At 54.4% G+C, this 23,142-nt stretch overlaps 1 protein-coding gene across 4 annotated transcripts; it reads right to left on the bottom strand.

Annotated features, from left to right (window-relative positions):
* NLGN3 (neuroligin 3) lies at nucleotides 1-23,096 on the bottom strand. Of its 4 annotated transcripts, XM_016150859.2 has the most exons (8): nucleotides 21,538-23,096; nucleotides 18,411-19,067; nucleotides 17,746-17,805; nucleotides 14,131-14,190; nucleotides 12,381-12,530; nucleotides 6,546-6,731; nucleotides 3,998-4,787; nucleotides 1-3,388 (listed from the first exon to the last, which is right to left on the bottom strand). In XM_016150859.2, the coding sequence occupies exons 2-8, from the start codon at nucleotides 18,865-18,867 to the stop codon at nucleotides 2,545-2,547; spliced, it is 2,547 nt and encodes an 848-aa protein (XP_016006345.1). In that variant the 5' UTR covers nucleotides 18,868-19,067; nucleotides 21,538-23,096; the 3' UTR covers nucleotides 1-2,544. The 4 variants fall into 4 exon arrangements, with proteins under 4 accessions (XP_016006345.1, XP_016006363.1, XP_016006354.1 ...); XM_016150868.2 differs by lacking the exon at nucleotides 17,746-17,805 and having other exon boundaries at nucleotides 2,545-3,388; XM_016150877.2 differs by lacking the exons at nucleotides 14,131-14,190; nucleotides 17,746-17,805 and having other exon boundaries at nucleotides 2,155-3,388.
* Nucleotides 23,097-23,142: the final 46 nt, after the last annotated feature.

The raw sequence follows: 23,142 nt of genomic DNA, 5'->3' as shown, positions 1-23,142 counted from the left end.
TCGAAAAATTATAAAGACAAAGACTCTGAATTAACCTAAGAAGGTCATGGGGTCCAGCCCTCTGCTTCCAGGAAGATGATCACTAGTGTTTTCTCCTGTAGTCATTTATTCAATTTGGCACGTGTTATTGAGGACTCCCTAACTGCCATGATCATCTCCTATCCGTAGCAAAGTTTTCCCTCGTGTCTGACTTAATCTTCCCCCCTCTATCATTCTCAGACGAAATGGAGAACAGATGACCAGCTCTGTCCTTATTTAGGAATTAAATTGCTAAAGATGATAGAGCACACTTGTCACATAGTAGCTACTCCATAATTATTGAATGTTGCCTCATCATCTCCCTCCTTTCTAGATTAAAAAAAAAAAAACCCTTGTCCTTCGGCACCTTGTTTTTGCTCTTGCCCAGACCCTCTCTGGCTTTTCGACGTGTGCCAAAAATGTGTTGACGAAGGCATAACCTTTAATGTTTTAGAAGGTACAACAACCAATGCTATGTAGAGTGGGAAAAGTTGAGGACCATGGGACAGGGCATATATTTCTGGATTGCGTTCTTGGTCTGTTTCTAACTCTAACTGTGACGCTGGACATTTGCGGGTCCATTTCCCCAATCGTAAAATAAGTGGGTTGGACTAGATAACTCCGAAGTTACTTCTAATCTAAAACTCAGACTCGGATTACTTCCCGGCTACTCCATGCTATATATTTGTTACTATATGCTAGTATTCACATGAATTTTGGAAAGAAGAAAGGAAGAGAGGGAGGGAGGAGAAAGCAGTTTGACAATATGGACTCATTCGACCGTGTCCCACCCTGACACTCCCCCCACCGTTCGTGACATGTCAGCTACCCCACCCAACTGTCACACTTGATGAGCAGACTGGTTTAGCCCTTCAAGTCACTGAGAATAGTATGAAATAACCATAATGCTAACCCTGTGGAGCCCCATTGACTCTGTCCCTCAGGGTCGATAGGGAGCCACTGATCACAATCCTGGAGAAAATTGCTCCCAGGGCCCCAACGACTTTTCCAATTCTAATTCACAGAACATGACACGAGCATCCCTGGGGAGGAGAGGGCCCCTGCTCTGTAAGTAGCCCAAGGCCAGGGAGTCCACAGATCTGATGCTGCACTGGATTTGGATACCAGTAGGAATTTCAGCATGTTAGAGGTCAAACTTCCTTCCAGCCCTCAGTCCGGGATGAGGACAGAGTGGTGGCGATAGTGGCAGTGGAGAAGGAAATGTTATTTTGTGCCCTTTCATTAGGAGGCCCGAGGTGACGAGAAAAGGCTTCAGCCCAGGAACCCGGAGCCTGAGGTGGGCAGATGGTAGCCAGGGATAGCAACCTGATGAAGATTGGAGAGGCATTCATGTGGGTCTAGCGGAATGCAGCCCAGACTTGTACCATCTTAAAGGTCCAGGAGGCAGACAGCCACCAAAATTCCCAGCCTGCAGAGGCGCCCAGCTGGGAGGTCTGCTGGGCCAACGCCTGTGCGAGGGAGGCGAGTTGGGAGTGCTAACTGGATTTTTTATTTTTATATCAAGACACTGTGTTTAAAATTTTTACAAAGGACAAACTCCATGGGTTTCCGTTAGTGTTTTAAGAACTTTCTTTAAAAAAAAAAGCCAACAACAACAAAAAACACCGCCTTTTTGAAAGAGAAATGACAGACACAAAAGAGACTCTGTAAAGAAAATGGGGTGAATTTCTGATAGCATTACCCCAAGGGCAGAGGCAGAACCCAGATTATACCCGGGGGCCCGATAATGACATGGCCTCCACAGTACCTCGTTCAGAAAAATCTACCCTGTGGTCTCTGCAGCCCTCCACAGGGACACAGAGATGGCTGAAGACTTCTCCCCTATGGCCCTCCAACCTCATCCAGTGGTAACCCCTTCCTCCTTCCACCCCCACCGCTGGTCTTGCTCACATCTGTCTCTTTTTGGGGGTCCCGTTGCTTGGTTGGAATGTGTGAACACTGGAGGTTCCGGAGCCAGAGAGACCTGGGTGTGGGGCCCTCTTTCCGGAGCCTTTGCACTCACAGGTCAGAGAAGCATTTGTTCCAATTTCGTTTTTAAAAAAATCAACAAAAACAAGACCCAGAAAAAATACCAAGTCTGGGGCAGAAAGAGTGACTCTGCTCTTTGAAGATCCCAATTCTGGAGTCAGTCGGTGGCGCGGTTTCAAGGGAGGTGGAGGGCGAGCACCGAGGGGGTGTCCAGCTGGTGCTTTCGGGCCCCAGGAGTGTCTGTGGTCAGGCTCAGGGCGCTGCCTGCGGCTGCTGTTCCGCGGGTCCTCGGTGTCCCAAGGCCTCACTTGCGTCTCCATTCGAAGGGTTTCTTCAGGTTTGCGTTCTTATTTGTGTTTTTGTACATGCGGGTGTACCCGCATAGACACATCTGTCTATGTTGTGCAAGTGGCTCTGCTGTCGGGTGCGGGTGCGTGCGTATACATATATGTCCGTGTGCGTGTGTGCGTGTGTGCAGGTGTGTTTCTGGATCTGGGAGGGAGGGAGCCGGGACACAGGCTGTGCCCTGGGCTGGAGCTATACCCGGGTGGTGGAGTGTGAGTGCGGCAGCCCAGTACTGTTGAACCCCGCAGCGAAGGTGTTATAGGGGTGCAACGTCTGAAGCCCTACGAGGGAGTTGGGAATCATGGTGATGGTGTTGGGGGTCATGAGTGGGATGTCGTCAGGGGAGCGCCGCAGGGTCAGCGTGTAGTCGGGCAGCGCAGTGAGGCGCAGGGTGTCATGAGGGGGACCAGCCTCACACTCGTGGTGAGTGGGGCCCAGCTGCAGCGCTGCCAGCTCCTCCTCAGGAGCGGCTCCCAATTCGGGGGCCCCGGCTCCCCTCTGAGGGCTAGGCTGCCGCAGGGGCTCCTGTCGCCGTTTGTCCTTCCGGTAGTAGAGGGCAGCAAAGGCTAGAACGTTAAGAAACAGGAGGGAGGCCCCCACGGCGATGGTGACACTTAATTCAGTGGAGTAGTCACGAGGGTTCTCCACCAAGAGCGGCCCCGCATCCTGGTCCCCGTTCCACGAGCCCTGGGCGTTCTCGTTGCTGTAGGCGGGGGAGATGGCGGGCCGCTTGGTGCTCCAGGCCTTGCCGTTGGGCCTCCGGGTGATGTGGGAGCTGTGGGTGGTATCCGGGGGCGGCACTTTGGTGGTTGTGGACGTGTAGTGGAACATGTCGTGCAGGTTGTACAGGTGGGGCACCAGGTGTTTCCAAAACGCTACCTTAGTGGCCCGGTAATGATCGCGAACCCTGGGTTTCAGCCCAATGTGAAGGTACAGCTGGTCTCGGGGATTGTACTTGGACCAGGCCACTTCCTCAAAGCGGTTGGCCTTGGTGTGAATGAACTTGGTGTCCTGGGGGACCGGCTTGTTGGGATCCCTGAAATACCACATGGAAATCTGCGGTCACCACTCTATCTCCGACAGCCGCCCCTACGCTTCCTCCCCGGTCCAAAGCTCCCGCTGTTGCCATCTTTTTCCAGGTCCCTCCCTTTGCTCATACTCCTTTCCCCAGCCTTGAAGTCCTGCTGCTGCCCACGACATCATGGAACCGTGTCATCCCTCCCTATGCCCATCCTGCGACACCACGCTATAGACATCTTTTCTTCTCGCACACTCCTGAGCATCCATCAGTCTTTGCAGCTTCCCAGTGTTTCCAAGAGCTCTTTAAAGGCTCATTCTGAGTGTATTTCATTCCTACTTTGCATGGCCTCTGACCGTCTAACCCTGAATCCCAGAGTTCAGCCAGTGACTCTCACTCCTGCTCAGTCCTAATGTTAACTGAATCCCGAGTTTCAAGGGAAGGAAATGGCATGAAAGACTCGAAATGGCATGGAAGGAGGATGTGGGGGGCGGGCAGGGCTGAAAGGGTTACTGAGCGAGATTTGGGGAATACCTTAGGAAGGGAGATGATGGAAGAGGTTTAGACAGAGGAGCAGGGCGGAGAGCATGCTCGGGTCCCAAAGAAGAACACCCACTTTCTCCTTACCCGGTCTTGGCAAAGTTGGTCCAGTAGGTCATGACGACAGCACTGAGCATGACGTCATTCTTGGAGAAGTTGCAGGGGAAGAGGTCAGTGGGGCCCACCATAGGGACACCAAACACATAGGGTACTTCGTCCCCATGAGCTGCATCTGACCAAGCAGGCTTCATGAGGCTCTGGCAGTGATGGTAGAAGGCGTAGAAGTAGGTAGGTGAGCCATAGCGGGCATGCAGATCAGCTGTCACCACCGAGGGCTCCACCCACTGGTGGTCAGTGAAGAGTGCCACCAATGTTTTACGGCGGGTCTCAGGGTTGTCACGGTCTGCCCAGTCTGTGTACATGAACTTGATGGTCTCCCGCAGGGTATCCTTACCCTCAGGATATCCATATAGATTGTCCACAAAGTTGGAGACTGAGTAGTCAAAGTCAGTGCCAGAGACACCATCCTCGGGGTCCACCACCCCTTCCACAAATTTCAGCCCCTCGCCCTGGTTGACACCTAGCATGATGTCATAGTTGAGGAACTCACCCTGCTCCATGAGAATCTCCGGGTCATCGGGAATGACATCGCCGTCAATCACAGGGCCAAAGGCCACATGGTACCGGGCTGGCTGGATGTCCTGCTCTACCAGCTCCTTGGCGCTCTTTTGCCGAAGACAGTCCACCATGTCCACTGTGTCTAGCACATTGCAGCCCACCTTGTCTGCCAGCAGGCTGGTATACTTCACTGGCTGGTAGTTCACAGCCCAGCTGGACAGAGCAGAACCACTTTGGATGATGGCCCTCTGAAAAAGCCCTACAGAAGATAGGTGGCATCAGGTCAGATTTGTCTTGTCACCCTTGCCTGTCTCTGAGGGACAAATCAAACAGCTCCTCATTCCTTTGTTATGAGGCTGCCGTATGGCTTGAATAGGCTGGGAAGGAAGAACGACCCTTTCAGCTGTGATAAGTGAGGACCAGAGGGGGGCTTGCTGGGCTCCTTCCCTGACTGGTCCTTTGCCTGCTTCTTGCTTCCTTGTCCAGGGGCAATGGTTGGTAACTTGGGGGTTAAGGAAATGCCAAAAAGAATTAACCCCTTGGGTCCCAGAGACCAGCTTCCTTATGCTCCCTCTCTTTATCTCTCCTTGTCTTCCCCTCTTCTTCCTGCCCAGCTGGGCCCAGCTCTGTGCCAGCACACCACCAGGGAGCTGGCGCTTCCACCACAAAGGGGTCTTTTTCATGAGAGATGAGAAATGCAGGCAGGAGAGAGCCTCACATTCTGGGAGTTTGAGGAAGGATTCCCAAGGGCAAAGGCCTTGGGGTCTGAAAGTCTCCAGAGGATGTGCCCTCCCGGCCAGTAGTCTCTACAGAGACTTTCCTTTTCCTGAAGCTACCGATGCCTCAGATCCAGATGTTCTCCTAGCCTAAGGAGAATTGGTCCCCCAAACTAAAAAAACGGATGATTTTTCCGCCTCTAGGAGAAAATGGCGACCATTCTGTCCCTGGTCCCAACATCTCCAATGGGTTGTGTGCTCCTCAGGCACACAATTCTATTCCTCTAAGAGACAGATAGTTTGCATGGGCAGGAATATGGGAGAAAAATACAGATGACGACTGAAGAGACAGCCTCTCTTTTCGAAAGATTATTCTCCTTGAATCAATTACGGGATGACAGTGAACAACTCTATAAAACAACCCGGCCTCCAGGGACACAGGTCCCACCTTAGTCTTCCCTCACCAGGGTTGCCCCTGGAGGGACAGAGACGAGATTTGTAGGTCAGAGAAGGTGATTTTTCTCGGAGAGAGACAGGCCCCCTTCAAAGAGAGACTGAATGTCTTCCTGTGAGGATATCACTAACTCATGGTATTGATTTCCACAAAAACCCATGTCCTCTGTCATAGATTCTCTTACTTCAGAGAAGGCACTTTTCCCTCCCAGAGACAGAATGTGCTCCGTAGTCCAGAGGTGACGAGAACATTCCATGTGAGCAAAATGTGGCCTATTCAGTGCCCTTGGAGGAGTCACTGACAGAGAGGCCCACAGTAAGGGGGGAGGCTCTCCCTCAGGCTGCAGATGAATTTTCCTTAGGGGGTCATCCAGCCCGGAGGAGGTCTGGAGCCCTCTAATAGGGGCACCTCAGTGGCCCTCACTTGGGATGCATCTCCTCCTCAAGGACAGTTCCCTTGTATAGACGTGTCTTTCAGAGATTGAGGCAGAGAATGAGTGCTTCTTACACCTAAAAACAAATCTGCTCCCAGAGTTCTACCCTGAAGTCACGTGTCCATCCCTAAGTGAAAGATTTCTCCCAAAAATCTCCTGTTCCTTCGGAGAGAGGCCTTCTACTCCCACTCTCTCAATAAGACTCCCACATCAGGAGACAACAACGGGGTTCTCTCCTTCCTTCTCTGTGGTGAGAATTCCTTCTTCCCCTCAGGAAACATTACCCTCCCCAAAGGGGTGCTGAGCTGGTAGAAGAGGGTGGGCTGACGCCCGTGGGTGCCCCTGGAAGGCCTGAGGTGTGCCGTGGGTAGTTGGGGCTTTGCTTCTTTATGTTTTGTCCCCAGAGCTACTCACCCTCAGAGTGATGCGACAACGTGAGGAGGCTGACACAGGATGCACCAATGCCCGAGCCAAAGACGGTAATACGGCGGGGATCGCCTCCGAAGAAGGCAATATTCTCGCTCACCCAACGGAGGGCCTGGATTTGGTCAAGGAGCCCATAGTTGCCTTTGGCAGCCTGATCTCCAGTGCTCAGGAAACCTGGATCCAACAAAGGGCATGAGGACAGTGAAGGTGGAGGCATGGAGGATTTGGGTCATGATGGCAGCCGGAGTCGGGCTGGGAGGAGCTGATGAGCATGCAGCGTAGTTCCTTCTGCCTAGCTAGCATAAAGCAGCACTGCTTTCGATCAGGTCTAGTACCGCTGATACAGGAAGGATCAGCTCCCCGCCTCCCACGCACTCTCCAGTTTGGAAGGCGGGGTCTCCAGACCATTCGAAGGGAGCCTTAACCTGAAGGAACTTCAAACGACCAGGACCCAGCATCTTCTGCCCTGATGTTCTATCTGGGTTGTGACCCTGGCACCTGGCAAGACAGAGTGGAAAGAGCAGGGACCCTGGACTCAAACAGTCCTTGCTTCGAGTCCTGGCTCTGCCACTTGCTAGCTGTGTAGACTTGGGCGAGTTGTTTAAAATCTTTGTGCTGCAGTTTCCTCTTCTGTAAAATGGGGATAAAACTACCGGAACACATGATTACTTCTCTCTCTCTCTGAGCAAAGTGAAGGTCCCACGAGACCCCAATCCCTAAGCTGTCCCTTCCTTTACAGGTTAGCCCACCTCTACTTCTTTCCGAGGCTTTGGATGCCCCTGCCCCTCACTCTCGGGGCAGGTCTGCATTTCACTTCCGCCTGGACCTGAGGGGGAGGGGCCCCGTCGTCAGGGTTTTCAACATGCTCTCCAGGTGATTCAAATGCCTGCTAAGGTTGAAAAACCACTGGGTTAGACCATCTTTTTCATCTGGTGGGGGAAATGGGGAATTCATCTGTGGTGCGTTACCACAGAAACAGGTCTTCCCGCCTACCCAGTGGGATTTGCTGCCGAGGAGCCATGTCACCATGGAGACTACCTTCCCACCCACCTGCTGGGATTTGCTGCTGTGGAGACTTGTTGCCATGGAGACTACCTTCCTGCCCACCTGCTGGCTATCCCACAGAGATGTCCTATATTTCCCCCACCCTACTTCCATTTTACATGGATCCAGCTGCTTCATTTCATCCGTCTTCCCTGATCCTTAGGCTCCTTGGAAGGCTCCACCTTCTCCCACCCAAGGCTTTCAGAAGGCTTCTTTCCAGGTGGATGGTTGCGGCATTCCTACACATTGGAAACCCACCCTGTCTCAGTATTTTTGGACCCCCTGTTTAAAAGCTCATTCGCAGCACCTGGCATCAACTTTGTGAGCGGCCATGTTTGAGGAGGCTCCCTCAGCTCACAGCCCTCTGCCAGTTTTTGCAATCCACGGCAGGAGCCGGATTCAAATAGACTCAAGCAGGCCTGAGACCGCATCATTGCCTCTCTCGAGTCCTTCTGTTTCTAGTTTCTGCGAGACAGTTCATTTCACCCTCTTCAAGTATGTCATTAATTTACCTTTCGTACAACTAAGTATGAAAAGTGTTTAGTTATTTCTCTCAAGTCCTAGTCACACGGCCTCTTTAGTCCCAGGTTCTTGGTGAGAAAATGAGAAGGAATCCGAGAAAGCCTGGATGAGGACGAATGCAGGAACCCCCTTCCTCTAGACACGGGGATCGACTTCCCCTGTGCCTGGCCCATTCACAAACCGAAGCTGCTCCTGACCGAGATCCAGCCCTGTTGTCCAAGCCTTGAGATCCTCTGACAGAAATCGCTATGTGCTTCTCTTAGCTCACCTGTACCCCCTTGCCCCAAATCCTCTTTCTCTTCTCTCTCATGTAGGCAAGAGCAGAGCTGGCCTTAGCCTGTGCCAGGGGAGGTATCATTCAGTGAAATGTGTCGAATACTCTGTCCCAATCAGCAAGGAGGTTTCTCAAACATGTACTGGTTTCCTGGGTTAGGAACCGAAGCCTGAAAAGGCTGTGTGGACGGTTTGACCATTGCTCTGGGCTCCCTCAGGGTAAGAGGCCCTGAAGCATGTGAGTGATACCATATCAACCGTCCATACTATGAGAGTTCTGTCTGAAGCACTATATCCAACAGGCTCAGGCAGATGATACAGCGAACGTGACCCACCAGCAGCACACAAAACCTGGCAGTCTAGGAGAGCAGTCTCTCACTGCTAGCTCCCCTGTAACTCAGCCATCCACATAAACCACGTGAGGATGAGGGCTGAAATACCAAACTCCATAAACTGTCAGAATACATCTGAGTCAGTCTCCCTGGGCCCAGGTTTATGCTGCAATACATGGGAAGTTCCTTGTCAACAGAAGGTGGGGGAATCTGGCACATAGTATCAAAACCAGAGATCTCTGTCACTCGAGGCTTGACATTTGCTTGGTTTTCAGTTTGCCTGAAGAGTACCTGAGCAGGAATATAGGATTAAATTCTAGAACCCAGAATCAAACTTGGCAAGCCCCTATTTTCTCAGCTTCTGGGCTAAACACACCCTATATCCTGCTGAGTCCCTTTCTTTTGTTGGTCTCAAACCCAGTGGGGGCTTCTTGAATAATAGCTATGCTACCCCTTCACCTTGGATGGGGTCCATGGACTAGCCTGCGACATTCTCCAAATACATGAGCCACCCAAGACATCTAAAGCAGCAGCTAAGAGTGAACTGTCTGTTTGGCCTCAGTGCTCCAGAGAAGCTGATGGGAGGGAGGGTCCTTGAATAAGTTCATTTCCTTCAGCGTCCTTTCATTTTAACATTGATGACATGCCATTGGAACTTAATTCTTGTTTATATCAATTAGCCTGTGATAAGATTGGTTTCAGTATATGTCATTTCGCTTAAAGTCACAGAACCTCTTGATAATGTTAAGTGGGAACTGACTGTAATTGAGGTCCAAAACCGGCCACTGTTTCCGCGATGCTTTGGGAAACAAAACAACAAAGCCTCAGCTCCGCTGAGGAAGATCTCCAAGTGTCAGGGACAAGCCCATATTCTATATCTGGCTCCAAGAGACAGGAACACCTTGTATGTACCCAGAAGCCAATCAGTGGCTTATTGATTACATTTGCGCTCCACAGCAGGCACTGACGAGCCCACAGGAAGCAGTAGAGAACTTTTGACCCAATCTCAGTTTATGACTCCTTCTCAGCTTTGGGTGATATTGTGATCATTAACTGCTTAAGGCCAAAGAATCATATTTCTGTCCCCAGATGTGCTGTTCCCATCATCCGAATGAGAGGGGTTGTAGAGTGGGTGGTTTCACAGATGAGCTTCAGTGGGATCCAAGAAATCATTTCTAAGAGTGTGTGCACGTGTGTTTCTGGGGAGAGCCCACAGCCTTCATTGGAATCTCAAAGGGGCCCAAGACTCCCCCAAGGTTAAGAACCTCTGATATAGAAGCACAAGGATTAGAGCAGCTGAAGGGTATCCCTAGGCATGCTCACCAGCAACAGCCTTCCGTGCAGCCTGCAGCTGCCAACGGACGCCTCAAACCCTGTGAGCCTCTCCTGTCTCCTTCTGCCTCCTTTCTCAATGTCGCTCTTTGCCTCTTTTCTCACCTGCATCCTTTTCTTCTCTTCCTTATTTTCTCCTCTCTTTTCCTACTTCTCTAGCCAGTCCAATAGTACAGAACTGAAGCATATTCTTAGGATTCTTTGTGTTTTCCAATATGCCTGCTGGAAGGTATATTTGTTTATGAACCTTCGTGTTTATGACTTTTAAAAGCAACTGAGTTGAATGTTTTCTATGACTCTCACTAAGAAAATACAGTAGCAAAATTACTTTTGGCCTTCAAGTACCATGTACGGTGACTGTACATCTGTATGTGATTATATATATATATATATTCATTGTTCTCCGGGAACTGCGAAGCCCTGGCGTGTGGGTTTACAGCCACCTTCACGGTACCATTTTGCTGTCAAAGGCTCAGATCACCTTTCTCAACAGGAAAGAAAAGCTTCCAAGAACCTTGACGTGATGTCTGCGGCAACTCAGAAAGACAAAGGAGGAGCAGCAGAACTGTGAAACTCAAAGCCCAGCAGACTCTTGAGAGACCTGGGACATGCCCGGTGTGCTTCATAGCCAGTATCCAGATGTCACTGAAGGGGACACAGGCTCCACTTTTTTTCAGGGACCATCACTCCTCCAGTCTGGATCTGCTAAAAAGTGTCTTCCTAGCCCATACAGTGCTAAAGGTAAGTCAAGAGGAGGTTGCCTTTCTGCGACATAACCACACCCACAAGTGAAACGCAGCACCATGGCCTCTGGGATTTGAACTGGCAAAGCAATATATTCATAAGCAAATCAAAATAAAGTCCTTCTAGCCACCTGGTCATGGAGGAAGCCATGCTTAATTGCTGCTTCAGTGCTCAGGCCTACAGACCTGACAAACAGCTTTGACCCCCACTGGAACTCAGAGGATACAACCCTCCAGGCAAGAAGTGGCTTCTTCATGCCATTCGAGGGATATGGAGCTGAACGTGCCCTCTGAGACCTGGGTGAGCATCTGCAAGGCACTTGTGTACCCTCTGTGGCTGCAGGGAGGCATTAATAATCACCAAGGAAGGTACAGGGGAGAGAGGGCGCTGAAATCACTGAAGCAAGCATGTGGGCGACAGAGTATGGATGGGGACAGAGTATGGATGGGGACGGGTGTGTAAGAGGAGGTGTTTGGAAAATAGTGTGTACGTGTGAGAATCTGTGTACAATGCGGTGGGAGCGTATGGCGACATACGCGTGGAAAGAGTAGAAGTGTGTATGTGTGTGCACGTGGGGTGTGCTCGAGTATGGGGGTGAGTAGAGGTGTATGTGCACGGATGGCCATATGAATGTGGGTATATGAATGTGTATACAGTTGAGTGACCAGGTTGGGGATATGTGCGTGCGCGCGCGCGCGCGTGTGTGTGTGTGGTTTGTGCAGAGGTCTATGGGTGTGAGAATATGTGGGGATGTGTATGTAGGTGCAGAAGCAGGAGTATGAGGTGCGTGTGTGTGCTATTTCTGTATGTATAAGGCGGGGAGGTGTAGACGTACAGGTATGAGTGTATATGGATAGGAAGAGGGCATGTTGGCTTGTGCTTATGTTTGGAAGGTGAGAGACACATGTATGTATGTATGTATGTGGATGGGTCTTTCCGTAGAGCATTTATTTATGTGGGGGAGAGGAAGGTGTGAGTACGGTTATGGACCCCGCGGACATGTGGATATAGATATATGTGCATGTGTGGGTGTGGAAGGGGAAGGAAATCTGTAGATTCGGGGTAGTGATCTGAGGGTAGGGGCCTGTGGATGTGTGGGGGACACTGTATTGCGGAGTAGATATGGAGTGGTGGGGGGGCGTGTGGAGATGCGAGAGGGCCCACAGGTGCGGATGCGGGGTCCACAGGTGCGTGGACGTGTGTGCGTACTTGTGGGCAGAGTGAGAGGTCATCGTATGCACAGGGGTGGATGTGGGTAGTGTGCACATGCGTGGTGCGGGTGGGTAGGGATGACAACAGGACGCTAGACTCAGCCAAGCAAAAGTCTGGGGGCAGAGACCTAAGAGAAGGTGCGAAGTTGAAATTGAATTTCCAGTGGCATCTAAACATCCCAGGAAAGGGCCTAGGGACAGAGGGAGCGGCCCTCACTTGGGTAGGGGCCATGGCGTAACGACATGTGAGTACAGTTGTTTGCGCCAGCCACAGAACCAAGGCCGCCTGTCCCTAAGTCCCCAACAATCTGTCCTCCCTCTTTGAGAGCCAGAGTCCCTTCTAGGTGCCTAGCAGGGAACCGTACCTAGCACCCCAACCCGATAGTTGAGGGTGATGACGATGACGTTGCCATAACTGGCGAGAACGCTGCCATCAATCATGTTGCCTGTCCCCTCCATGTAAGAGCCTCCATGGATGTAGACCATGACGGGCTTAGCGCCACTGTCCCGGATGTCTGTAAGGAAAAGGGGTGAGACACAGGCTAGGTAGGATGCCCTTCCTCCCCCACCCCCGCCAGCCCTGGGGGGGGGGCGGTGTGGGCAGTAAAGCTATCCCAGGTGCCAGGACACCATGGCCATCTCTGAGGGCAGGACTCGTGGAACTGCTCAGCCTGGAGCCTGAGCATCAGCCAGACAGTTGCGCTCCAGCGATGTCTTTAAAGACCGGTTTCGAGGACCTCCCAGCAGCCAGGCGTGCCCGGAACGGCGAGGCCTAGGTAGGCCATGCCTGGGCCCTGGGGACAAGGGCAGGAGGAAGATAAAGGGCTGGACTCTCAGCTGGATCAAGTGAGTCCCTGCCCTGGGCACCCAGGAGTCCTGGGACCTGATCTGGCTTTAGAGAGAGGGGCTGGAAGCCCTGGAACGCCCAAGACTAGACCATTTACACAGAAATACGGTCATTGGCAGCAGCTGCCCCCCAGTGCGGACAGAGACAAGAGGGTGGGAATAGGAGTAGCACAGGGAGAGAACAAGGAAGAGTGTGGGGGGAGGGGTGAATGGCAGAGATGGGGTGAGGGGACCTGAGTCACATGGTTTCTCAGCCATGTGCTCATTTCCCCCATGCTCCCCGGGCATCAGGCAGACTTAACTGGAGCCACTGGAGATGTGGAAGAGGAAAGGGACAGAGCTAAGAACGAGAGAGCACCCCCTCAGTCAGCATTAAGATGAAGATGGAGCCTTCCAGAGGCCAGTCCAGGAGGGGCCTTAAAGTGGCTGCTCCCCAACCTGAGCAGCAGTCAGGAGGAGGCTCGCGGCCTGGCCACCTCTACCTGACGCCTCTCAACACTCGGCCACACCAGCACAGTCCTACCAGCCCCCAGGGGCTCCCCTGAGCTGTCTGGCCCCTCCAGGGGCACAGGGGCAGGGCCAGGGCGTAGAGGTAGGAGGGCATGCTCTGTGCTGCTCAGCAAACACAACTCGTTTGCCCAAGGAGAAAGGAAGATGGCTTGAACCATCTCCGAAAAGCCTGCCAACTGTGGCATCCCGGCCTCAAAGCCCTTCTGGCCCTGTCCTGAAGCTACCGCAGCCCCTGACCCTGAGGCCCTCTGTCTCCCTCTGGGAGAAGGTGGGGAGGTTCTAGGTGACACTGTTCTTCAGCCACTTGGCTTCTCACTGCCTCACTCTTCACTTCAACATCCTGCTGGGCCCCATCTCCCAGGAGCCAGGCTCCCCACGAAACACAGCTGTCTCCTCAATAAAACACAGGCATCTCCCTCAGCCCTGCTTCCTCTCCACTCGCCCTGCTGCTCCGAGGGCCAGGTGCTCGTGCAGCACAGAACACTGGGGAGGGAGCCGCGTGCGGCAGTGCCCGCTGCTACCGGATGACTGAGAATAGGGGCGGGGACCAGGGCGAGGAGGACGTCCTCCCCACGGCCCTGTTTGTGGTCTCCTGCTCCCGCCGGCCGTGTCCATCACCCTGGAACGGCCCAACGGCCTTGTACAGGAACAGAAACACACCAACGGACGGACAGACAGACAGACGGGGCTTTGCCCCATCGAGAGGGGGAGGGGCTCTGTGCCATGCACCAGCTGCCGCGCCCTGCAGCCCCCAAATACCTTCATCTTCATCCCCGTCATTATCCGCTAAGTCCTCGCCCTGTTTCTTAGCGCCGGATCCTGGGGACCAGACACGGGGAGACACAACAGCACAGAACAGAGAACAAAACAGAGAGAGAATTCAAAAACAGCATGACTGCAGTGTGGCCCAGCAAGCCGGCTCTGGGCCTGGGCCCAGGACAGGCAGGAGGGATGGCAAGAACTGAGGGAATGGGTGGGCTGAGGCCCAGACCTTCATCAGGATGATGGTGTTGCAGGCCCCTGCTGTGCTGGCCTCCCTGTCCCCAACAGCCCATGTCGACCAGTTAGAAAGGAGGGAGCAGCAGGTGGGCCAGGGCACAGAGCCAGAGCCCCACTCAGGGAAAGGGCTACTTCTGTAAGCACAGAAGGGGCTGTGTGCGCACATAGGTGGGCCGAGCTGGGGACAGGGGCAGGCGCCGAGGGTGGGAGGCAGCATTGCTCGCAAGTGTGCACATGGGTATGAGCTCTTAGGGCAGAGCGAGGTATGGGGACTGAAACCCTGAGCCCCTGGGCCCAGTGGACAGGCTCAAGCTGGGCCTCAGCTGACCCTGATTCCCACAGGAGAAAATGGGAGATGAAGCTGTCATTCTGGTCTCCCTTGTCGGGGCCCCCTGTCCTGGTTAATGGCAAATGGGGTTCCTGCCCACAGAAACCAGGCCTGAGAGCAGCAAGCATTGTTCTGAGATCTAGAGAGAGCCAGAGAGGGAGGGAGGGAAAGCAGGAAGGGGAAAAGAAGAAAGGAGAGAGAGAGAGAAAGAGAGAGAGAGGAATAATTCTAATAGCTCATACCACATAATGTGTACTGAGTATGTACCATGTGCCAGACACTCTACTTCCGCCATATGGTTCAATCCTTACACCCCAGTGACGTAGGTACTATCTTTATTCCTGTTTCACCGACGGGGAAACTGAGGTTCAAAGAGGTAAAGTGACTTGCTTAAGATCACAGAGCTAGAAAGTTCTAGAGGGGAGATTCAACCCCAGGTCTGCTTGACTACAAAGCCCATGGTCTTTCCACTGCACCATGCCAGCGTTCTGGGATGGGGAAAAGGAAGTGAGCGAAGAGGCGGCGCATAAGGGGGGAGGGCGGGGAGGGCAGGAGAGGAGAGGAGAGACGTTTAGGACCTGGCTGTAAGCTGGCACCAATTCTTCTTCCTGTTCTCAGGAGATGAGAATGGCCGTGGAGAATGGGGACCTACAGCCTGGGGAAACAGATGTCACTCTGCCGACACCCCAGGGCTTACCCTCCAGTCTAGAATGCCAGATACTCTCAGCCTGGAGGCAGCAAATAGCCCTCCTTCTCAGCCGCTCTGGGCTCCAGTGACTGAATTCCCTTACAGCTATTAATCAAAACAGGAACCGCCCTCATATTACAAAATGGCTTTTCAACTAGGGCAAGAGCCCAGCCCAAGGGGCAGAAGCCGCCTCCAGCTTCCCGAGCTTCCAGTGGCGTCGGCCATCTTAGCACCTGCCAGCACTGCCCTCAGAGACCCTGAGGGACACGGGGCGTCATCATCCACACGACGGACAGCCCCCTAGATGGAAAGCAATCACTCATCCCCTGAACATGAACTGCTTCCAAGTTGATGGGGCTGGGGGGGTGGGGGATGGGGTGGGTCTTCCCCATAGGCCCTGACTTAAAAGAGTGTCCCTTTTGCCCCCCAGCCCCACCTCGAGGGTCCCGGATTTCTGCATTGTCCCAGCTCCTTCACACTTGCTGAGCAACTCCTTGCCACTGTACCTGTCACTCACGCCATCTCGACCACCATCACCCATCTGGACCCTGTGTTGCCTCAAGGTCTCAGTGAGGCCCACTCTGCCTGTCCTATGCACACAACCCTAATGGCCTCTGGGGATGAACTTTGTCCAAGAGGCAGGGCTTGTAACTCAGGCCCAAATGGCCAGTGGGCCCTAGGTAGGGAACTTGTTTGAACAGCTGAATGACCTCTGCACACTGAGAGCTACTTCCCCTCCTGACCTGTGAACCTGGATGACACTAAATGCTAGGCTACGTGATTCTTCAGAGTGGCCATCAGGCCTTTAGTTATTTCTAATTCTTTCTGCCTCATTCACGCCCAACAGCACCTAGCTCTTGGCCTTGCCCATAGCCAGTAGTCACGATCGGTAAGTATTTATATATGAATGGAACTAACAGTCAGCTAGCTTCTCTTGCCAAACTCTGGACTCTTGGCTGGACCGCTCCAGGCTCTTACTGGTGTCTTGCGGAGATGACCCATCCTAGGTAATGGTCAATGTTAAGGCTGTCTCCTCTCCCTGCCACCCAAGTACGAAATTTGGAGAAGCAAGTTTAACAGACCCCCCCTATGAAGTCATTGATTGGCTAATGGAATGTTAAGGACAGACCAGCCCCTCCCACCTTCAGATGCAGAAACAGAGGTTCTTACAGGATAAGACCTGCCTAAGGCCTCACTTCCAGTTCGCAGCAGAGCCGAACAGACCCGGTAAGGCTCTGTGGCTCCCATTCAATGCTCCTTCATTCGTGGAAAAAAGTGTTTTTTGATGGCCTGCTGTGCGCGGTACTGGGCTGGGTGCAGGAATGTGGGGAGCCCTCCCCAGGACAGCAGGCCTCATTCCCGAGAGCCCGGAATCCTGACTAACCCACTTGGAAGAATCCTGCTCTAGGATTTCAAAGAAAAACAAACTGCGAACTTGCCAAAGGGATGGGGGAACCAGGCTGTCATTGTCCACCTGTCCCTTAGGCCCGGCCTGGCCCCACGTCGCCATGTTTTGCAGAGTCGGGAATGACGAGACAGGAGTTGCCCCGCGTGCTACAGTGGAAAGAACAGTGCCCTGAGGGTCAAGAGACCCAGCTTTTGGTCCCGGCTCCGCCACATACCAGCGACAGGGCCTCGAGCAGCAGCAAGTCACTCCCCTGGGCCTGTTTTCTTATCTGTAAAATGGGGATGCTGATGCCACCTTAGAAGCTTCCAGAGACATGGGTGGGATTTATGAGGTCATTATGAAAGCACTTCACAGAAAGCATAAAGTGCTGTTTTAACAGGAAGAATTATTATGCAGGTGAGACAAATTTCAAATCCAGGCTCTCTTGGGCTCGTGGCTCCTTTGGAGCCCAGAGTTTCTGGAGACCCCCAAGGTCAGCCAGGAGACAAGCCCGGCTCACTCAGCTATGCTCTGGCCAGAGCTGGGGGCAGGAGCAGGATGACTGGGCCTGTGTTACAAGTTTGGTCTCAACTGCAGCACTGGAGAGGTGAGTCTAGAACTTTCCAGTGTGAAAAGGGCAGCGCCTTGGGCTCCATCTTGGCTGCCTAGAGTTCTCCTGAGGCGCCTGGTGAGAGCCGCCTCCATCACTGGCCCGCGCTTAAGGGTGGAATTTGGGGCTGGGAAGCCTGGAGGGAATGGAGTCCCTGCTTCTGCTCTGAATCTGCCTTAGGCCACGAAATCCCCCGTGAAAAGGCAGCCAGGGCCCTCGGATGACATGGAGCTGATGCCTGCTCACCGACCGCCCCAGGGGCCTGGCTACTCGAAGGAAGGCTGGGTCCTCAGGGGCCAGGGCAGGCGGGCAGGCAGCCCTCCCTCTCTCTCTCTCTCCCTCCCCGCCGGCTCGCTACCTACCTCCTTTCCTACAAATTTTCTTGTTGGGCTTTCGGGCGCATTCCTTGGAAATCCGCTTTACTGTAAAATGAATAAAAAACTAAAAAATAACAGGAGGCCTCTGCCCAGGGGCATGCACCCCCAACCCACCCAGGCACCAAGAGCTGTTCTGCAGGTGGCACATGGCAGAGAGCCTGTCCCACCATCTCCTGGTTTCTGTCACTTACCTTACTGTGACCCCCACGGGAGGAGGCATCAGCTAGTGAAAGAGGAGGCGCCTGAGCGGTGCCCACCAGGCTTGCCCCCCGCCCCCCACACACCCGGCTCCCTCGGCTATACATGACTACCACCTTCCAAAGCAGGTGGGGTGGCAACGGGGGGCCTGATGGAGCCAGCATCCTCCCGCGGGCAGCTGCTGGTGGTGGCCCATACTCCCCCAGGAAACCCCCATCCAGCGTTCTGGCCCTAGACTTGTCAAAGCTCTCAGGCCTGGCCAGGCCCCTCCTGCTGACAGTGTCACTCACACATGGGAGCTGAGACAATGCCGGGAGAGGGAAGAACAGGGAGGAGGAAGGGGGAGGCCAAGCAGAGTGATGGTTAGAAGCATTTTCACAGACAGACGGAGGCATGCTGCGGGCCACACAGCTACATGCAAGCCACGGACACGGCGGGGCCGCGGCACTCACCATCCTCCGTGGGCACATAGACGTTCAGGTAGAGGCAGTCCTCGTTGGGCTCCTGGATGTACGTGGCGACGATATCCAAGTTGGCAGTGAACCAGACGGGCAGCATGACTTCAGGCACAGCTGTGTGAATGTTCTGGGGGCACACCGGGGGGAAGTGCGTGGCGTTCCGGATGCCCGACCAGGATGGGGGCGGTTCAGGGGGCAGGAACCGTTTCTCGCCGATCGGAGGAGCCGCGTAGGGCACCCCCAAGTACTGGTCCACAGGCCCCAGGATGTCGCTAGGCAGCGGTACCCGGGCACCCCTCAGCTTCCCAAAGTGAGTATTGACTGTGGGTGCTGGGGCCTGAGTACTGGCCCCCAGCACCAAGCCGAGGAACCCCAGGGTGAGGCACACACTCCGGCCAACTGGGAGCTTGGGGCTCAGGGACAGCGAGGGCAGGCCGAGCCGCGGCCACATGTTCCGGGCAGGGGTACTGGCAGGAAAAGCAGACTCCGGGCTCACAGCATCAGCCCAATAGGCAGCCCCTTCATAGCCACACAGACTGGAACCTCAACACTGAGCTCTCGAGGGACACCTACAGGTGCCCGGCCACGGAGAGAGCAGGTCGTCCAAGCTCCACAGCTTCAGAAAGGGGGCTCCCTCAGGGCCAGACAGGCCTGTGGAAAGAGGGAAGGACGTGTCACCCTATCGTCGGCAGGGCTACGGAGGGGTCTGTGGGGCCCTGCGGGGCTGGGGTATCCTCTTTGAGCCAGAACCATTCTGTGGGCCTGGCCACGAATGGAAAAGCCAGGGGGAATGGCAGAGTGGCAGTGGTTGGCCCTGTAAGTCCCCAGTCCCCAGCTTCGACTCCTCAACCAGTGGAACTCATGGGGACCAGCTGGAACCAGGGTGGCATGTGTTGGCAGGGGCAGGGGGACACGAGACAGAGCTCGGGGCTCTGGGAAGGCTACATGAGCACTGAGCTCTCTAGCCACCATGATGGGAGCCCCACACAGGGACCTCCACATTGGGGACCGGTAGGGTCATGAAACTCGCACGGGGACTCTAACGCCTAAGAAAGGAAAGCAGCACATAGGCCAAGGGTTCCATGGAAAGGTCCCCTTGCCCTTAGGCGGGACCGATGGCCAGAGTGGCCAGCCTCTCCTGTGCCCTCTTGTATATTTCTCCTCAGCCCTAACTGCTCCCAAGTCCTTTCTGTGGGGCGGCTCCGCTTCCACGGGGCGCCAGAACCCAGGCGGGAACCCGTGCGCCGAGCACCGTAGGCATTGTCGATGCCCAGCTAGTGTCAAATCAATACCGGAATGCGGGGGACACACGCTCGCTCGGAGACTCATGGAAATAAACTCAGAAAGGCTCCAAGAGGGAGTGAGAGACCAAGCCAGGGTCACGGACACTGTGATTTTCACTCAAAGCCATACATTCCAAACCCACATAGATCGCCTTATATAGACCCACATTCTGAGACAGCGTCACAGAGCCAGAGACTCACAGAGAGACACATTCAGAGAGACACACAGAGACTTACTAAAATATAATCACACACCGCATAGGTAAATATCCAGAGACACATGAAGCACAATGGTGACACATAGGTGGGGACAGAAACAGGAATAGCAACACAATCAAGACACACAGGCCTTCTGACACCCAGTTACACAGTCGACACATAGCCACAGGCACACACAGACACTCCTGCACGGAGACGCGCGCACACACACAATTTAGTTTTCCCTCATTTCTCCCGCCTTCCAAGATTGCAAGCCTGTTCCTTTAAGAATTGCATGAAGGGGTGGGGGAGGGAGATTGGGAACGCCCGGCAATCGGCCACCACGAGAGGGGAATGAGAATGTGTGTGTGTGTGTGTGTGTGTGTGTGTGTGTGTGTGTGTGAGAGAGAGAGAGAGAGAGAGAGAGAGAGAGAGAGAGAGAGAGGGAGAGAGGGAGAGAGAGATAGACAGAGAAGGGAGAGCGCGCGCGCCAGCCAGTGCAGAAAAAGGACGAGGAGGGAGGGCAGGCAAAGCCACTAAAGGGGTGGGGGCTTAGAGGAAATGGGGAGCAAAGTGTTGGGGGGTTAGATCCAAGACACTGCCCAGAATGCACCCGGTGGGGGGAGGAGGGGCCGGGGAAGGAAGGGGTAGGAGTAGGGAGGTGGGGCAGGAGGGAGTGGGTGTGTGTGTGTATGGGGGGGATAGTCCGCAGCTGAGTTCACACAATCCCCCCATTCACCGTCTCCATGGCAACTCTGGGGCACAGACCGCTCATTCACACGGCTTCCCCGCCAGCAACCCCCCCCCTCCATTAACCCTCTTGGTGCCGCCCCTCCCCACAAATTCCATTAACCCTTTTGGGATGCCTCCCTCTCCGGTACCCCTTCGGCGCCAAATGCTGGTCCCCTTTGAATCGATTTCCTGCAGCCCCTCCCCTGTGAACAGCTAGACAAATGGACCGACCCCCAAACGCCCTCTGTACCCCAGGACCCACTGTGACTCCCCAAGGCCAAGATGTCCATCCTGGTCCAACTTGAGAATTGGGAGCAGACAAGGGGAGGCGGCGAAGCCGGGGATGAGAGTGGCATTGGGGGTACTTCTTAGGCTGGAGCACCATTGGGCGAGGGGCATCATGCAGGAATGCATATTATTGTGAACCGCAGTATTGGGGACTCTGTGAGCTTGGGATGGAATGGGGGGGATGAAGCTGCATTGGAATGGGGGGAATAGGATAAGGGCCTCCGTGGGGGGGGCTGCAGACAGTGGGGGAGGAAGCCTCACTGGGAGATCTATGGAAGAGGGATGGGGCTGCACTGCGGGGGAGGGGGGGCTGGCAACGTGCAACACAGGAACGGGGTTGGGGGCCCTCAGGAGGGGCATTTTGATGAGCATGCGGGCCGAGCTGTGGAAATAGAGGGACCATGGGCGGGGGGAATGATAGGGATGCGGGATTCAGGGAGGAGGCGGAGGAGAGGATAGAAGCGGGGGAGGATTGGGGGTCAGGGGTGCCGATGGAGGACATGGGCTTGAGAAGGGTGGGGAGCACTGGCTGGGGAGTGGAGGAGCCCGGGATCGGGAGGGGTAGGTTGGGGCAAGGTATGGGCGGCTAAAGGATGAGAGACCGGGGCAGGCGGCCTCACCTGTTCCCCGGGCTGTTGCGAGCGACTGAACCGGGCCGCGGACCACCCATATCGCCTCCAGGCCAAGGGCTCCGCACCCGAATCCCCGAGATCTGCTCTCCGGCAGCCTGGCTGCTGTGCCCGCGCACCGAGGGGGCGCGCTGCGCGTGCCCGGACACGGGGGGGGCGCGGTCCCTGCCATTAACTCCTTTTGTGCCAGAGATGGCTCAAGTCCTGGGGCATGGCCCAATTCCTCCCGAGCATGCTTTGGTCCCGCTCTCCATCTGTCACACACGCCCCTCGGATCACAAACAGGTGATGTTCTGGGGCGGCTACTCTAAAGTTTACCTGCAAAGCTTGAGACCTTGAAACAAAGGGAGAAACTGAGGCACCGCCTGCAGAAGACCCTGGTCACATTCCACAAAGACCCGCCTCCACCTCCCTCAGCACCAGCACTACTCAAACATCCAGTGGGGGGCACTTTGTCCTCGTCCTGTCACTCTCCCAAAGGTCACTGCCGTTCCCTTCTGCTGCTTCTCCTGGGGCGTGTCAGCCTCACTGTCAGCATGCCAGCTGTCCCACCGCCTCCGCCACCACCCCGGATCCAGCTGTTGTCGTGTTCTAAACGTGGTGCCCTGTCCGGTGTTCAGCCCCCACTACCCCAAGTCCCTCGGAATGTCCCTTATCCCAGCCGAGCCTCCACCCTTGTGGCTCCTTGGAATGTTCATTGGGACAGGACAGAGCAGAGCTTGTGTGGTCTGTCTCTGCCTGTCAGGCACCTCCATTGCTGGAGTGCACACCTCTTAAACTTGCTAAGTCCCACGCTTCGTGGGCTTCGAGGACGGAGTTTATGTATTTATTTATTTATTTATTAGGACTTGGGTCTGGAATGGTGCTCCTGGTTTTACCGACACACCTGAGACTTCCCAACTGACATACTGCGACTGTGGCCTGGACGTTGTCCTGAAGCTGTCAAATCACCCCGTGCCACCCACCCACGAAGCTAAGGCTGGTCCTCCTCCAGCCCAGCTGGCCCGCCAGACGACCCTGTTGTAGTAAACCAGCGTGCTCTCCCGGACAGCCTTGGATCTAGGGCCTCAAACATGAAGGCAAGAGGGCTGAGGATGGCCTGGCACAGTTCCATGCTGCCACTCTGGAGCTACACTTCGAGGTATGTGCACTGTAACATGGTAGTGAGCAACAGTTACCCTGGGTGACTGCCAAGGTGGCTCGTGTGAAGACCAGCGGCTCCCCCAGCAGAGCAGACAGACGAGGATGCCTCCTTTTACTGGTCGGCCTTCCTCCTATTTGATGGTGGCTTGCTAACTAAAGGCAATCTGTCACTCTGGAAATGTGATTCTCAGGGAAGCCCTTCTCTCTGTCCAGGATACCACTTGGTACATGGTGGAAACCACACATAGGGCCATAAAAGGTAGGTGGTGTCTGTCACCCCCTCTACTGTGAAGCTTCTTCAAAATGGGTTCCATTGATTGACCCAGTGGCCCCATAGCCCCTTTCCTGTCCCCATGCTGTCTGGAAACTGGTCGCCTGGCCCAGACACTAGTACGTGCCAGCCTGGAACAGGGAAGCGGGGCGCGTTCCAGTTTGAACTGGGATGATCCGAAC

Source organism: Rousettus aegyptiacus, unplaced genomic scaffold (assembly GCF_014176215.1).
Source record: "Rousettus aegyptiacus isolate mRouAeg1 unplaced genomic scaffold, mRouAeg1.p scaffold_m13_p_9, whole genome shotgun sequence".
NCBI lineage: Eukaryota > Metazoa > Chordata > Mammalia > Chiroptera > Pteropodidae > Rousettus > Rousettus aegyptiacus.
Note: the sequence above shows the minus strand (reverse complement) of the source record. Positions and strands in the feature narration are given on the sequence as shown.

Bases quoted from the DNA above. Each gene is read 5' to 3' on its own strand.
- NLGN3 (XM_016150859.2), bottom strand. From the start codon at position 18,867: ATGTGGCCGCGGCTCGGCCTGCCCTCGCTGTCCCTGAGCCCCAAGCTC. The intron at 14,191-17,745 runs GTAGGTAGCGAG...TCTGGTCCCCAG, and splicing joins GAAAATTTGTAGGAAAGGAG to GATCCGGCGCTAAGAAACAG. The intron at 3,389-3,997 runs GTAAGGAGAAAG...GTGGTATTTCAG, and splicing joins ACCAACTTTGCCAAGACCGG to GGATCCCAACAAGCCGGTCC.